The sequence below is a fragment of the Manis pentadactyla genome, chromosome 16 (assembly GCF_030020395.1).
Source record: "Manis pentadactyla isolate mManPen7 chromosome 16, mManPen7.hap1, whole genome shotgun sequence".
Taxonomy (NCBI): domain Eukaryota; kingdom Metazoa; phylum Chordata; class Mammalia; order Pholidota; family Manidae; genus Manis; species Manis pentadactyla.
Window position 1 is genome coordinate 69,966,204 of NC_080034.1, and position 17,611 is coordinate 69,983,814.

Sequence of the window (17,611 nt, forward strand, 5' to 3'; positions counted from 1 at the left end):
TGCCAGCTGATCTGATCGCAAGACAGCTGAGTTAGGACAAGGATCCTGTAGCTTGGAGATCCTCTGCTTCTAATCTTCAGAATTTCTAATTTCTTCAGTGAAGCATCTAAGCTCACCCTATGGAACAATTTTGCAAAACGTCTCCTCACCTGGATGAGGAATTGGGGGGTGTCAGGGAGCCCCTAGATGCCAGGAACAGTGGTGATCATGCAGTGACTTGTCGCAAGGCCTGGGTGTGTGTGGAGGGAGCAGGCAGAGGGGTGACAGGGCTTCTGTAAGGGCAGCGGTGAGGGCCGTGGGGAAGGCTGCTAGTCCCTTCTCTGCTGGACTTGAATTCTCCTTCTCCTCCTCCTCTTTTAGTCAAGCCACTTCAGGCTGTGTTTGTTTACCCTTAGCAGGCTCCCCTTCCAGTTGGCGGTTATGGGGGCTCATATAAGCGAAGGCCTTCCTTAGCTAACATCCTTTTTTCTCCCGCTCCCAGCTCCAGGGGTTATTTCTGAGCTTCTGGTTCTGCAGGAAGCCATAGCATCATGGACTGAGGAAATACTGCAAGTTCCAAAAAATAACCACATCTTCTGTGTATTTTTAAAACTTCTAATTGAGCCCTTGCATAACTGAATACAGGATTCACAGGATTCAACACTTAGAAAAGAGAGAAAGAAGAAACCATTCTTATGAATAGAAGCCGGACATGCACATTGGTACTGCACAGTGAAGATCTGACCACAAAGACTGCTCTGGGTGAAAGCTGGGCAGATGGCAGCCGGCCCTCTTCCTGTGCCAGCACACATATCAACCCACTGACTTTTTATGAGAATAGCCAAACAAAGGGGCACAATTGCGTGAAATGCCAGCAGAGGAGCCAGGCTGTGAGCCTACCCAGGTGAGGGGCTGGTGCAGGGCTGGGATGAATGTCACAGGTCAAGAGTGTAGAAATGCTTATGCAGGACTCCTCTTTCAGCAGAGGAATGGAAAACTATGATCTGGTGTGTCTCCCACGAAGAGAAAGAGAGAGGATCTACACCAAGCAACAGCCATACTCCCAGAGACCTGTCAGAATTGCTAGGGGAAGAGAAAACGATTAAAAGAAGAAGGAGGCCAGGCTAATGATGATGACGAAAAGCATGCACCTCTGTCAAGGAGACAGCGCTTATTACCTGGCCACACTTCCTTACTACGTATCTTGGCTGTTTCAACAGCTGTTCTTCAGATCAGTCCATCCTCCTAGGAAAATCCTGATTCGCATTATTATGTGAACTGTATTAGACCTTCTATTTTGGGGGATGTAAGTGTTGCTTCTCTATGAAAATTGTCCTGATTTCAAAACAAGGAAAATTAGCTGATGTCTCTCGGTTTCCAGAGCATGTTCCCAGGGTTTCCCACAGCCTGCTTGTACTTAATTGTGCTTATATTAGTCTCCCCCACTGGCTTGGAAACCTCTTGAAGGCTTGAGAAGTTGGTTCATACCTGTATTCGTAGCACAGCGTCATGCACATAGTGGTTCTCAATAAATATTTGCTGAAGTAAATGGATAATGAAATAGAAACATGACAATTGGAACTCTGAGATTTTAGAAATGCCTGTATCCTGAGATACTTGGAAGGTAGGAGTGGTGGAACCACAGTTTTGAATCTCCCTTAAACACCCTCCACTCACCAGCCTCTACCAAAAAACAGACCAAGAAACTAACCCTATGAACTCTTGAACTAAAAAACTGCTGGAGGCAGATTCCATAATACACGATAGCATTAATACCAGAAAAAAAAAAAAAAAGACCAGTAAAAATAGAGGGAGCATTGAACGCAATCTCTTTGAAAGTAGGCCGCTTTAAAAAAATAATAATAATAACACTTTCTGAAAACAACAGAAGGGGGAGCTATAGAGTCAGGCAGCTCTGAAAACTATCCTGGCCTTCCTCTAACTCCTAAAACTGCAAGAAAACTCATTTCACTTACAAATAGGCATCAGGAAAGGATCATGATTAAACACATACAAAATTATTAATAAAAACAAGATGAATTAGGAATAGAATAATGCCCCTACAGATGATGAAAATATACCAGAAAGACAACAGATCCAAGCTGCTGAAAATTATACCCTAAAATTTCAAATTAGCTAAATGAAAAAGAAAAAATCAACAGACAAAAAGGACAGGACACATTAAAATTAGAAAAACTCTGAAATGAGAATCTTGGAGAAAAGAAATCTTTGTAAATAAGTGAAAGAACAGAAAAAAAGAGGTACAAATAAAGAAAAAGTAATAAATGAAGTCCAAACTAAAAGGAATACAAGGGTAAATGAACAGAACAGATGAGGCCATAGAGGAGTAGCAGATAGAAGAAAAGAAAACACTTTTGAATAAAAGGAAATGAAGAAAGGAATTCCATTCTTAGTTAAGATGAAGCAACAGGGATGGCATTTATCCTCCTGACCAAAATAACTAAAAACCAGGGCAAAGTATATGAAGCAATGATTAGCAGGACATCAGGCAGTACATGACTGTGACCCATGGAAAAGGGAAAAAAATTAAATGGGCATATGATTGTCCCAACTTATTACTTGGAAGCAGTTTCCAGCTGCAGGGCAGGGAAGGGGGACCCAGACAAAACTTGGTGGTTCTCACTGAGTTGAGGAGAGAGAAATCAGAATTCAGAGCCCAGATCAGGTGGAATTCCAAGGCAGAGTACAGCAGTGAAAGGAACTTCACAAAGACAGCTCTGAGCTCTGCAGAGAGGTCCTCTTGAGTGTGTGGCTGAGAAGTGATATGTGACAGCAAGATTAGAAAGTACTCGTTTGCTACAATATGGATGAACCTAGAGGGAATTACGCTAAGTGAAGTAAGTCAGAGAGAGAAAGACAAACATCCGTTGATTTCACTTATATGTGGAATCTAAAATATAAAAACAAAACAAAACAAAAAACCTGAATAAACAAACAAAGACCCAGGAACAGATTCATAAATACAGAGAATAAACTGGTGGCTGCCATGGGTGGGGAGGAGTGGGGAGGAGAAATAGGTGAAGGGGGTAAAGAGGGACAAACTTCCAGTCATAAAATAAGTCATGGAGAGGGAAGTAGGGCATAGGGAATATAGTTAATAATATTGTAATACCTTTGTATGGTGACGGGAGTAACTACACTTATCCTGGTGGGCATTTTGTAATGTATATAAATGTTGAGTCACTATGTGGTACACCTTCAGCTGTTATAATGTTATGTCAACTGTACTTCAATTAAAAAAATTAATTAAAAAAACCCCAAAGAGCTAGTAGAGAATAGGGAAACAACAACTGGAAAGCAGTTGTAGACCAAACAATTCCTTGAGCTTGCATGGTACTGGGCATGATCTGTTCTATTAGCTAGAATGGAAATGCCTCACAGGCACTGCCTTAATGGTGCAGTTAAATTATATTTAGACCGAAGACTACTTTGGATTTTCCCTAATAAAGCTTAAAAGCAATCTTCAAAAGAATCCAACTCGTTGCAAGTCATATAATTGTGTGCCAAAACTAAATCCAACAACATTTAAAGCACTGCAACAAATCTTGCAGTCAACAACATAAAATTCACAATGTCTGGCATCCAATCGGAAGTTACAAAGAAGCGGGAAAATTTGGCCCATGACCATGAAGAAAATCAATCACAGAAATAGACCTGGAAATGACATAAGTGATGAAATGAAGAGACAAGGACCGTCAAGAAGCTAGTGTAAGTATGTGCCATTCATTCAAGAAGCTAGAGGAAAACATGAACATGAAGAAGAGAGAAATGGAAACATTTTAGAAGACACAAATAGAAGTTGTAGACATAAATATATAATATCTTAGATGAAAAGTACTTGCAGGAGATTAACAGCAGATTAGGCACTCCAGAAAAGATCAGTGAATTAAAGGTTAGCAGTCAAAACATTAAGGCACAGAGAAAAAACTGAACAAAAAATGAACACAGTAAACTGTGAGACCATGTCAAGATATCTAAAATACATGTAACTGGAATCCCAGAATAAATTAGGGGGATAGAAAAATATTTGATGAAATTACGTTAGAAAATTTTATGGAGCTGATGGAAACTATCTGCTCAGAGATTCAGGAAGTTCAATGAATCCCAAGTAGAATAAAGATGGAAGAAACCACATCAAGACACATCATGTGAAAACTGCTGGAAAACAGTGATAAAGAGATAATCTTAAGAAGAGCTAGATAGAAAAATAAAGTGTTACACACAGGGAAACAATGTTGATAATTACTAGTGACTTCTCATTTTATACAGCACAAGTCAGGAGGCAGTCGAATGACATCTTTAAAGTGCTGACAGAACAATTTGTCCACCTAAATGAAAACTAAAGCATCTTTCAAAAATGAGGCATAATAAAGAATGCTTCAGCCAAACACAAGCTGAAATATTCACTGCCAGCAAATCTGCAAGAGAAATGTTAAAGGACCTTTTTAAGGCAGAAGGAAACAAAGAGACCTGAAACAGTGAATGTGTGAACAAATATGTATTTTAAAACATTTTTGTCTCTTTTTAAAAATCTCTATTAAAGTGATAACTGGTAAAAACAAAAACAATGACAATATTTAGTGGGGTTTTCAAAATATACAAAAGTAAATTATGGCTCAAAAAACATGGAAGACAGAAATGCAAATGAAGCATGCTGTTGTAAGGATTTCACCCTATGAAATGAGAAAGGTTACCTGAAGGTAGATGGTGGTAAATTAAAGATTTATATTATAAAATCCCAGAGTAAGCATGAAAGACATAACCACAAATAAACCAAGAGTGGAGGTAAAAATGGAATTTAAAAACACTCAGAATGGAGAACCAATGAACAATAGCCAAAAGTGAAGTGAAAATGTCAGAACCAGGCTGAGATTGCCTGACTCCTAGGACCATACAGTTAACCTAAGTACAAAAAGGGTGCCACATGGCATCAGAGTAAGGAAAGGTTGCTGAGAAAAAGTGGAACCTGAAGATGATGTTAAGAACTGAAAAGCATTTTGAGAGAGAAGTGAAATAAGATATCCAGGGAGGGAGGGTGGCATATGCAGTGGTGAAGGTGGGAGGGGAGGACGTCTAGTCCCTCCCCTTAAAGATGAGTGCTTGGGAGGCAAATTTCTTAATCTCAGCCTGAGTTCTTCCAGAAACTGTCACTTTCCTCAAGGATAAGACTGCCAGTCACATGGCCCTTCCCCATCCACCTCAGAGGAGGGAACATGGTTCAGGCCAGCCAATCAGGGTCCCTTTCCCCTGACCACATGAGTGATTCGAGGATGGGCATGTGGCCCAGGTCTGTCCAGCCCAGGTCTTCTTTCCTTTGGGCCTCTGGCAATAGGAGTGACGTGAACCTAACATTTCCATTATGTGGGGAGGTTACGACAAAGAATGAAGCCAAAACAGAAGAATGCAGAGCCAAGAGAGTAATAAAAAAAGAGAAAGTTCTGATAAGATATTTACAGGCTATGATACAACCTGAAAGATCTGCCCTTCAATTTTAATTATATGTGCCAATAGTTTCCCAACCTTACCCATTTTATAGGCAAGTTTTTAATTGATTTTGGACATGATCAGAAGAAGCCCCCAAACTGTGCAGTATTCCTGTGAGGATGAAATGAGATAAATATGTAATAAACTGCACATGTTCAATAAATGAACTACTGGCTGTTATCACTTTCTTATCATTAACTATACCTTAATAACATTTAAACCTCTATACAAATAGATATAAAGAACTATTTTACAGAGGGATTTAGAGAAGTGAAGTAACGTATTAAAGATTCCAAAGTTAATAAATGATACAACTGAAATATCTCTCCACTCTTTGTTAATGTTCCTAGCACAGAGCAGGCATTTGGTAAAGTGTTGACTCCCTGTCTCTTTCCTATTGATGAGATCCTAGACTCATGCCGGTCTACGCAGACATCAGAGAGAAAGTGGATGCTGAGAAGTTGCTTCTGTAGATTCGGGCTCACTTAGGCATAATTGGCTCCACACAGCATTATCTTTGAATGATCTCATCTACCTTATACTTGAATCATCTTACCTAAACCTTGGAAGGCTTGTCTCTCTCAGCTGACCCCCCAGATTCCCAGGTGCTTCTGGATGTGGGCATCCCACAGATTCCCTGGCATGGGGTGGCCTTTTGACTGCATTAGTCTCTGAGGTCTATCTGTCTCTTCCTAGGCAGGTGTGACCCACAATCTCTTTCAAGTGATCCAGATGGTCCCTCATCTCCTCATTCCTGGTGCCCCCCTCCCACCCAGTTCACCAACATAGTCTTGGTTTTTTCTCCTCAGTGACCAGGTTTGCATGTCACAGCAAACATAATCATGAAAAACAAATGCCATTGCTTTAGACAATAAATGTTCATGATCAGCATACCCTAATATGGACTTTTCATTATAGGTTATTAAAAGAAATTTCCCAAGAAGTCATGGATATGTGTTGTCATCAGTTGACTACAAGTTAGGCCTAAAAGTAAGAAGAGTCACAAACTGGATTCAGAAATATGGATCAAGGATTTTTTATCCTGTCTTCAGCTCTGTCTTTAAGAAAATGAGGGCTCTTAGCGTAAAACACTTTGCAAATTTATGTCTAGAGAGCACTGGCGGAGGAGCTAAGGGATCTCTTAGCTATTTCCTCATTTTGGAAGAGACTGCTGCTTACTCACCCAGGGTCCATTCTCCACTGCTTCCCTCCTAACAGAACCTTTGAATCCTTGAGGGGATAAAGTGCCCATCTAAAATAATACTTTTGTCAGTCTTCCATGCAAAACAGGGTGACCAATGGAGTACAAGCAGAAGTCACTGGGGGGGGACTCCTGCCCCAGATCTTTAAAGTGGCTCACTTAGTGGGAAGCTTCCCTTTTACCTCCCCTCCCCCTGCTCCTTCTTGCCTGGAATGCAGACATGACCTGAGCTGCCCTGGCCATCCGGCAGCCCGAGGAGAACCTGAGGTGAAAGCCAGTGGCAGTGACAGGGGAAAACAGAAAGCGGGTATTATGGAGTGACATGGCCTGAGCTGGGGGCCTCTAGGCTTTTTTAAGTGAGAGAAAAAAATAACTCAAAGCCACTGCTGCCAGCAGCTGCACATCAGCCCTGGCTGGCATGGTGACCTGGGAACATTGCTTATTAAGCAATGAGCCTTAATTTGTAAACCGAGGGAATCCTAGTAGAGCTTCACAGAACCCTCCATTTCTAAAAGGCTAAAATTTTTAGACTTCAGGTGCGTGCAGAAGCGCAAAACGCCGGATCTCTACTTTATGTTGGCCTTCTGGGGAAATTTGAAAGCATGTACATCCTTAGGTGGGAGTTAAAATGATTGATCATAGAGTTACCATGTGATCTAGCAATTCTACTAGGAGAAATGAAAGTATACATACACAAAATAACCTATATGTGAATGTTCACAACAGCATTATTCTTAATAGCTAAGAAGTAGAAACAACCTCAATGCCCATGAATTGAGGAATTGGTAAACAAAACTTGGTCTATGCATACAGTAGAATATTATTCTGCCATAAAAAGTGATGAAGTGCTGACACATGCTACAACATAGATGACCCTTGAAAATATTATGCTAAATGAAAGAAGTCAGACACAAAAGACCATGTGCTGTATGATTCTATTTATAAGAAATGTCCAGAATAGGCAAATCCAGAAAGACAGAAGCATTAGTGGTTGGCAGGTGCTAGAGAGAGAGAGGAGAACGGGAAGGGACTGCCAATGGGCATGGCCCTTCTTTTATGGGTAATGACAATAGTTGGAATGACATTGTGGTGATAGTTGTTCTACTTTGTGAATATACTTAGTTACAAGAAAATAAAAAAGACTGTGAAGCATTTTGATTGAAATGTACTGCACCCAAGTAAGGTTTTCTGGGTGTGTGCCAGCAAGCATGCCTTAGGGAAAACAGGAGAGGCAGGGGAGTTGGGTGGGGTGCCTGAAAAGCAAAGGTATGAGAGTCTGTTTCTAGGTGAGTGGCTCAACAGTGAGGCACTTAGAGAAAAGCATGATCTCACAATAGAATTTCTCTTTAGACACCAGAGCAAAACCAGAATTCCAGTGAGTGTCAACTAGCTTTGTCCAGTATATAAGTCACATCTTAACTAAAATGAGGGAGTGTAGAAGGTAGCATTCCAGAGATTTTTCCTTAACTTGCTATTTTTTTCACAGTAACTATCCTCTGGTAGAATATTCTTGCAACCACAATTGCATTAGAACATTGTGTATGTGGTGCTTTAGAACCAGGAGGTTTAGCATTACCGCCAATGTCCACGTGAGAGACCAAAGGCCTGGCACTTCGTCCATGCCCCACCCATCCAGGGACACTGACTTGTCCAAGGACCAAGGACACCTTTGAAGCCAAAAATGTCTCTTTTCCTTCTGCAGAATCCTCATGTGGCCTTGTATAGAATAGGACCCAAGAAAGGCAGCTGCATAAAAAAAGAATACTGGGTCCAAGATCTGATTTGTCAGGCAGGAGTTCTGTGATCTCAGACATGGACTCTGCCCCTGGGTTGCCTTACTTACAAAAGGAGGAGGCCAAACCAGACGCTCTCTCAAGGTTACTTTTAGTTCAAATTTCTGTTAATCTAAAAGTGAGGCAATGTGAAACCTAACCTCGACTCAGATCATCTCTGAGGCTGATGTAGAGGTGCAGGCAAATTTGGAGCACACTTGGGGAACCTTCCTTCTCAGACTTTTGGGATGACCTCAAGGTGATTCCACCTCCCCCACCCTAACCCCAAGCTCTGATTCCTGCATCACATCCCAGCAGGTCCTGTCATTTAGGTGCTGTGTCTTCCAGGAGTGAATATCCTCATGATGGCACAGCAGGAAGGGATAGAACATTTCCTCTGTGGAGTGTTACACACACACACACCCCACCCCTACTCCCCACCCAGCACCACCACCAAGTCCCATCACAAAGTGGTAATGTAACAAAGCAAACCATGAGTTTCAAAAATTATCTTAGTCCAGGTTTTAGTCTGTGCATTTTCCTGCTTTTGAACTGCTTTCCTAAGTATGCATTTCAGTTTTTGATGTTATAAACTGTGCTTTTAAAGCTTTGCTCCAGAGCACCTGCTTGACTGGTCTGGCACCCAATGTTCTAATCAAGCTTTTGCACTGGGTGGACGTAGGTAGGCTGACAGACTAGCTGGCTGGCCTGCTGGGTGCCTGCCTGTCCTCTTCTCACAAGGTGGAAAAGAGAAGCATGATACTTACAGTATGCCAAGAGGCACCTGGCAGGAATTCCTTCCTCTCTTCTCCAAAGTTGCTGATCATGTATCTGACAGGTTGTGGGGAATTCATGGCCTGGAAGCTGATGCAAGAGTTCATGGAATTAAAAATCTATGTTACCCTTCAATGAGGCTGTTGGAAGCTTTACACCAGCTCAGCAGGAATGGCACCTGCCAGTTCACTGTTAAATACAGGAAACTGAAGTGGAGGCCACTGGTTCCTGACCCCTTTGACCTTGCTCACCACTAGGTCTAGATTTTATGCTATTATAAGACTTGTAAAGTGAACTGCTGCTCTTTTCCACTTATATGGGACATTTGATAGAACGAACTTGTTTTCTCACTGTTTAAAATGGCATTATTCACACTTTTCTTTGGAACTGTTTTCATATACAAATATATCCTCTTTAATATAGAAATCCCTTACCCTCCCCTTCTTTTTCTCCTCCCCCTTTTTGTCCTCCTCATTCTCCTTTTTAAAAACACAAATAACAGAATCAGGTACAATGAAATAAATACAGTGTCAGATTTAAGGTAATATTTTTTTCTACGTTTGCATTTGTAAAAATTAGAAAAATCATAAGCCTACAGTTTTCTTGATTTTTCTTCCTCTAAGGGCATGTAAATAAGTTTGTACATTTGTTTAAAACTTACACTCCACTTCTCTCCCCCAAATGAGAAGCCAACAGGCCCAGACTAAGGAAGAGCATTGGCACCATTTGATAGAAAATTTCCACAGAAACCTATAGGCTAGCTGTTCTTATAACAGAACAATATATGCACCAAAGTATTCACTGTTGCATGCTACTGTAAGAGAAAGTATAAATAACCTCTATGTCCATTGGTAGGGAATTAAAGAAAATGTGGTACACACAATGGATACTATGTATCCATTTAAAGGAGAGTTTTCTGTATTTTAAAGGTCGTATGTTTCGTGAAAAAATGCAGCAGAACATTGTGTATGAAGAAAGAAAAAAGGGAATAATCTACATAGGTTTGAACATATATGGAATATCTCTGTAAGGGGGCAGGAAAGGTAACAATGCTCAGAATGATTGCCCTCCAGGGAGGAAAACTGTACCAAGGGATACGAAGGGAGACCGACATTCCACTTGCTGTCCTTCAGAATTTCATGCTGCGCGCATGTAGTGACTATTCAAATAGTACTTTGGCAAAGGAAATAAAGGTGTAGTAGGATTTCCACATGAAAATACATTTAGTGAGCTTTCAGGTAGGCATCCTTTCAGCCAATAAAGTATTTACTTAGAGGCATTTTGAAATTCAGATTGACCTCCCATCTTAAACTGGATATGATTCTGGTTGGTTCAGTTTACCAGACTGAAGGAGTAACTTCATTTGAACTTTTATATGTCCCTTCCCTTTTCTGAAGGAAGAATTTACTGTAATGTGCTCTGAAAGTCACATTTAAACTGAAAATGAAGAACTCAATAAAAAAGGAGACAGTAAAGAGGACACCATTAGAACATGAACGTTTATGTGGTTTTAGCCATCACAACAGTAGTTCAGAAATATCTCAAATGTTACACAAATATTGATGTCATATTACAAAAAAAAAAAAAAAGACAGGCAACAGTGAAGAGCACCAGAGAACCAGTGCGCACACCTAGTGACCATGCTTCTTTCCAACTGCCAGAATGTTTCACCAGTAAGCCCCCCACCCCGTGCTCGCTCCTCAACCCTCCCTAACCGGCTTCAGCTGGGACTCAGGCCTCATCCTCACCCTCCTCTTCCTCGAACTCCCCCTGTTCGTCGGCCGTGGCGTCCTGGTACTGCTGGTACTCGGACACCAGGTCGTTCATGTTGCTCTCGGCCTCGGTGAACTCCATCTCATCCATGCCCTCGCCCGTGTACCAGTGCAGGAAGGCCTTGCGCCGGAACATGGCCGTGAACTGCTCCGAGATGCGCTTGAACAGCTCCTGGATGGCCGTGCTGTTGCCAATGAAGGTGGCCGACATCTTCAGGCCGCGCGGCGGGATGTCGCACACGGCCGTCTTCACATTGTTGGGGATCCACTCCACGAAGTAGCTGCTGTTCTTGTTCTGCACGTTGAGCATCTGCTCGTCCACCTCCTTCATGGACATGCGGCCCCGGAAGATAGCGGCCACCGTCAGGTAGCGGCCGTGGCGGGGGTCGCAGGCGGCCATCATGTTCTTGGAGTCGAACATCTGCTGGGTGAGCTCGGGCACCGTCAGGGCGCGGTACTGCTGGCTGCCCCGGCTGGTGAGAGGCGCGAAGCCGGGCATGAAGAAGTGCAGGCGCGGGAAGGGCACCATGTTCACGGCCAGCTTGCGCAGGTCTGCGTTCAGCTGGCCCGGGAAGCGCAGGCAGGTGGTCACCCCGCTCATGGTGGCGGACACCAGGTGGTTCAGGTCTCCGTACGTGGGGGTGGTCAGTTTCAGGGTGCGGAAGCAGATGTCGTACAGGGCCTCGTTGTCGATGCAGTAGGTTTCATCTGTGTTTTCCACTAGCTGGTGGACGGAGAGGGTGGCGTTGTAAGGCTCGACCACTGTGTCGGACACCTTGGGGGAGGGCATGACGCTGAAGGTGTTCATGATGCGGTCCGGGTACTCCTCCCGGATCTTGCTGATGAGCAGCGTGCCCATCCCGGACCCCGTGCCGCCCCCCAGCGAGTGGGTCAGCTGGAAGCCCTGCAGACAGTCACAGCTTTCAGACTCCTTCCTCACCACGTCCAGGACCGAGTCTACTAGCTCAGCCCCCTCGGTGTAGTGGCCCTTTGCCCAGTTGTTTCCTGCACCGCTCTGGCCTGCCAAAGGGAAGGAGACTTCCTAAGTCACTGATGATTGGATCAAATTCCTTTTAACCTTGAACTCCGTAATATGGATCAATGAGTCAGTGTTTAGATGAGATTATTTCAGGTTATCACCAAAACGTTCACGTCAAAATATTTGGTCAGGGATATAATTATAAATAAGGAAGGCTAGGAATACCTGGCTGTTAAGAGGCTGAAAAGCAGATTTATTTTACTTATACAAGAGTAAATAGCACATAGCTAGATGTTCTTTATCCTTTCCCTTATGTAGTCACACCCTCCACCCTGAGCTGTCCATGTAAAATGAGCCTCCCATGCCATACGCCATGCCAGTCACTCACCAAAAACGAAGTTGTCTGGCCTGAATATCTGGCCGAATGGCCCAGACCTGACCGAGTCCATCGTGCCCGGCTCCAGATCCACCAGGATGGCCCGAGGTACATATTTGTTACCTGCGGGGACAGAGCTGGACTTAGACATACAAGCAGAGAGCTCTGAAGAAAACGGCTTGGTAATAACTTTCTTTTTGCAGACACTGCTGTTGCCCCCAAACAAAGGAGGACACAGGACCAACCAGATTCTCAAATGATTCAGGTCCAGAGGGCACTGAAATACCGCAGTGAGAGGGAATCCTAAATCCTCTGGTTCACCCTTCCCTGGGGCCACACTCCTTCAGTCAGTCGCGAAAAGAGGGCAAAAACTGAGGAGGGGGTGGATTTCAAGGATATTACCCGTGGCTTCATTGTAGTACACATTGATTCTCTCCAGCTGCAAATCACTGTCTCCATGGTAACTGCCAGTGGGGTCTATCCCGTGCTCATCACTGATGACCTCCCAAAACTGAGGCACGGAAAAAAAGTTTGCATTTGGTCATGCCTGACTCCCCCAAGAGAGGCCGCATCGCACAATGAAAAGCCCGGACTCAGTTTCAACTACCCAACCTTTGAGGAGCGTTAAGCAGCGTGACCCCGTACAGCCGCAAGGGCTTGTATTTTGCAGGGTCAGAAAGTTGAAATTGGGCGTTTCCTGGGCGAACAGCTGCCAGCGATAGGAGGAGGGGGTCTTGGGAGGAGGCGGTGGGGGGGGAGGGGGGACCAGTAACGCGACGCGAGCTTCAGCGGCGGCGAAGCTTGGAGTTCAGGGTCACGGCTGCGGGCGGCGGCCGGAGACTGGCGCGCAACGAGCCGAAGGAGAGTGGTTTTGGATTCAAAGCACGTCTGGAGACTTCAAGACAATCGCTCTTCTCCCTTCCCCCCACGCAGCCTGACTCGGGTTCAGGCGAGTAAAATCAATTTTCCCCGTGTCCCGGCCCCTCCCGCAAACCCGCGCGCAGAGCCTCGCGGGCACACCCGTGCCTACGCCAGGCACGCGTACCTGGCTCCGCGAAAAACTGGAAGGAAAGGGAGAGCGAGGAGAGACCAGGATTCCTAATGAGTTACCGCAAAAAAGGAGGAGCGTTTCCTCCCCCCTCCGCCTCTAAAGCAGTCTGCGAGCCCACGCCCCGCTACGCTGCACAAAGAGCTGGGAAGGTCTGCGCTGGTATAGCCCGCGGCATGCTCAGGACCGCGCCCTCGCCCTAGAACCCCGAGGGGCGTTAGGCCGGGACCCCTGGCACTGCCCCGGCCCCCTCCCCGCGGGCCGCGCCCACCTTAGCCCCGATCTGGTTGCCGCACTGGCCCGCCTGGATGTGCACGATCTCGCGCATGGTGCTAGCTGGCTTCTGGTTCTGGCAGGCGTCTGGGCAGTCTGTCCGTCCTCCTTTATAAGCCCACTGGGGGGGGTTACCAGCAACGCGCTCGAGAACTGACCAGCTGAGAGCTCGGGGCCAGTGGGCTCGGCCTTTTATGAGAGGAGGGTGGGGCGGCCGGCGCAGGCCGCGCCCCCAGCCAGAGCCCCCCAGTCGCCTTCGAGCTAGCGCTCTCCAGGCCCCATTGACGTAATGCTCCGAGCCCCAGGAACCATCCTGGGGGCTGGACCACGGGCCCGTGGCCAATCAGCACAGGCTTGCGGACCGGGCGAAGAGTGGGGGCTCCCGGGAGTCGGGTGGCAGCGTACGCATTGTCTAGGACTTGTGGGGGAGGGTACGGAAAAAGCTGAGTACTGAGAATTGGTGGTGGGTGAGGGAACCGAGGGCGAGAAGGTGGCGAGGCGAGGACGACCAGTGTGGCAGGCTGGGGGTGCGGGCAGAGCTGGCACTGGATGGGGCCTGTAGCAGGTGGAGAGGCCGCCAGGTGAGCCAGAAGGAGCGCGCTGTGCTCCGGGTGTTAGCAGGTGGTAGGCTTGGGGTGGCTCGGATTGCGCTGCCAGCCCGGATTGAGGCCATTGATCACTAAAACACCCGCCCTTGCTAAGAATACTGCGTCTTGCCCAATCGCACAGAGTCATATATGATCAAGATGTTGGGGTCTGAAGAGCCGTGATCCTGGACTCCTAAGGCCCCAGCGCCCTAGGGCCTTCTGTATCTTTTGTCTTTATCAAGGGCCTCTTGTTTCGTCTCACTGTGGCTGCGGCATCCAGAGATGGGGCGACCTCCGCTCCCTTTCTAGCCCTGCCGGATCTTCTCCTAGAGTCCACAGCTTCTGGCGCGTACCAAGGACACCTCCACACTGCGGGATGGCTTTTGTTCCTTGGGAGTGGATGCGGTGGGTGTGGTTGGCCGCGCAGAGTGGACTTTCCAGGGTCAGAACGCGGGTGGGGGCGGGGCTGCGGCAGAACAAAGGGCTCACAAATGCGTGGGATACTTACCACAACTGAGTATTTAAAAATCACACCCCAGGCGCTCACCCTCCCTGGGTTCCGTTCATCTATTGTCCCGTACGGGGATGGGTTCTAAGGCTGGTCCATCGCCGCCCCACCGCTAACATTCTTATCTTTCATCAGGCGTCATACCCGCGGCGGCCAAGAGGTACCCCATCTTCGTACTGCGGTTGGGGGTGAGGGACACTCCTAAACACTGTGGCACCGCGAGGGGGAGGTCACCCGGGACCCTGACTCGCGCACAGAGCGCGTGCGCAGACTCGGAGCACCGATACTCCTTCAAATTCAGTTTCTAGGTAGTCGGACGAGGGGACGACCTCTTTGTTAATTTTCGTGTGTGTGGGAACCTGGAGCCCTTGAGTGAGAGAGCGTAAAGGGAGTCTGAAACGTTCACCCTTGACCTGGAACCTAGTCGCTACTCCTCCTCCCCCTTCCCGACCCGGGAAAGGTAGTCTGCGAGGTAACTGACCCCTTTGATCCTCCTGCTTGAGGGACCGAACGACCGGTCCTCGCGGTGGAGCATAGGTTGCAGCTGTTGAGTGAGACCCTCCCAGGGCTACGGCAAGCTGTCAACGCCTCCCTTTCCTGCCAAGGGGGTGGAACGGGGCTTTCAACTCAGTTCCGGTGCACAAAGAGAAACCCAGAGAACAAAAGGCAAGCCGCCTCCAGCGCCCTTTGCGCCCAGACGGAGGCGCTCGGCGCCGAGTTCCCCGGAAGCGGCTTCCCCTACTGGGTTAGGAAGGGGTCCGGCGAGAGGCAGAGGAGCGGAGGGTCCGCCCACATGGCCCACTTACGGGGCTCCAGGAACCTGGGGCTTGACCCTGGATTTTTAATCCAGCTCCTGCAGATGCAGAAACGTCGAGGCGAACGACTCCCAAGGTCACACAGCAAGTGAAAATCTGGGCTCAGGCTGGAATCCCTTCTCCCCGGACGCCCCAGCCCTGGGGAAGGTGACCACGTCGGGCCAAAAGGTCTGCGGCTGGTGTTAGCACCCAGGCCTGGGATGGCGGCTCTGGCAGGACCGCCCTGCCGGCGTGCTCCGAGCGAGCGAGCACCCGCGCTGCTCGAGGAGATGGGCGCCCAGCGGTTACGCCCGCGGCCGGCGCTCCAAGAGTTAGGACGGTGCCGGATTATCTGAGCCAAACGCCAGCCTCCCTCACCTAACGGTTTATTTTTTCTCAGATTCTGTTTCAGAGCCAGATCTCCGCGGAGTGCTCCGGCGAAAACGCGCGTACAAAATGATGTGGATAAAAGGACTCTTTCCTCTTGGGTTTCCTTTAGGGGAACGGGTTTGGGAAAGGGTAGGCTGGAACGCATCCTTCTGAAAGCAGTGATGCCCTTGGAGACTAGCACTTTGGGTTCAAGATCTGCTTTCCTTTCAAATATTTTGCCTGTACTGGCCCTCACCCCCTGCCTCTTCTGAGCGGACATTCTTGTTAACCGTTCTGCTCCTCCTCCCCAATTAGGATATATGATGTTGCACATTTTAATTTTCACAAGGATCTGATTTTGTGTCGGAAGGCTGAATGTTGATGACAGCCTAGTCTTTCCCTGAAGTCTTTTAGTTTATCTGCCAATCCTTATGTCCTTATTTTGCGTAGCTCCCTAGAAGGGGCTGTTAAAGGGCTTTCAAAGCAAAAAAAATTCTCAGTTGGGGCCTCCAGCATTTCTTTTCTGTCTCTTACCCACAATTCCAAGTCATTGAGTTTCAGACATGAAGGTGTCAGGACAATATGTTTCATTATCACTTACATCCTATTCGTTGAAATGATGTACTAACATTTCTTAATTTTCCCTTCCTGAACAGCTGTAGAAATAGCGCAGCGTAAAATAAAACGGAATGTTTGTTTTATGAATAACTGATTGGGTGGCCGAGATTAGTAAGATATCCCCTGAACCATTAAAGTTATATTTGCTTTCACAATTTTTAGAATAATTTCAACACAAAATCTCAAGTGATTTTGCCCTTGAGAATTACAGATAGGGTCACTTTAAATTGAAGAAATCTGGTAAGGGGCCATTACACAGTTGATTTGACAAAAAAATTTTTTTTAACTTTATTTTCTTAAAGCAGGATATGTTTTTTACATACTTATTGAAGTTCCAAGACAGTAGCTTTTGGATTTCCGCACTGCGTGCCTGCATTCACTACTTAATACACAGCTCATAGCCCCTTAGCCTAGCAGCTCCGCAGCGCCAGTGCACGCGGTTTCCTAGGCAACCGACACTTAGCCAATGAATGAAGAGGAATTGAAAGAGCCTGCAAATCCATCATTATTTCTCTTTTTACTTTTCTCAGTGCTCTCCAGCTAGAAATATTGGGACGCTACCAGTCCTAACATGTATGTAAAGGAGTTATATGCCCAGAGGATTGGGGCTAGGAAGGGGTCGAAGTCCCACATAGTGACCGTAGGGAAGAAGTGGTGCAGGGGGTCCTGGGACTCCTGCGTTCTCAGCTTTGTCACTGCTCCGGTTTATATCCCACTGTCCTCCCCCTTTCCTCCCCTGCCTTCCCTCGCTGGATGAGAAGCCAGCAGCTCCTAGCAGAGATGCCTCAGAGCTCTTAATCAAAGGGCTGACTTGGTGGGAGCCTCGGAGCCCTTGTCCTTCTTCGGGAGTTGGGCTCTGTGGTGGCTAGCTAACCCAGAGTAGAGAAAATTCCGAGTTCATGAATGCTGGGCAGTGAGGGACTGTCTACTGTTGTTTCTCAGGAAGGATGGCTGTTTTCCCATTGCCGGCTTTCGAATTTGGGTTAAAATAGCCTCAGTCCAGACTGCGAGTGCTGTGCTTTCACGGAAGAGATTTGCCTTCTTTGTTATAAATCG

At 46.6% G+C, this 17,611-nt stretch overlaps 1 protein-coding gene across 1 annotated transcript; it reads right to left on the reverse strand.

Annotated features, from left to right (window-relative positions):
* Positions 1 to 10,711: 10,711 nt before the first annotated feature.
* LOC118914153 (tubulin beta-2B chain) lies at positions 10,712 to 13,860 on the reverse strand. The gene is made up of 4 exons (XM_036888716.2): positions 13,678 to 13,860; positions 12,761 to 12,869; positions 12,371 to 12,481; positions 10,712 to 12,023 (listed from the first exon to the last, which is right to left on the reverse strand). Exons 1-4 carry the CDS (start codon positions 13,732 to 13,734, stop codon positions 10,963 to 10,965), a joined length of 1,338 nt encoding a protein of 445 aa, XP_036744611.1. The 5' UTR covers positions 13,735 to 13,860; the 3' UTR covers positions 10,712 to 10,962.
* Positions 13,861 to 17,611: the final 3,751 nt, after the last annotated feature.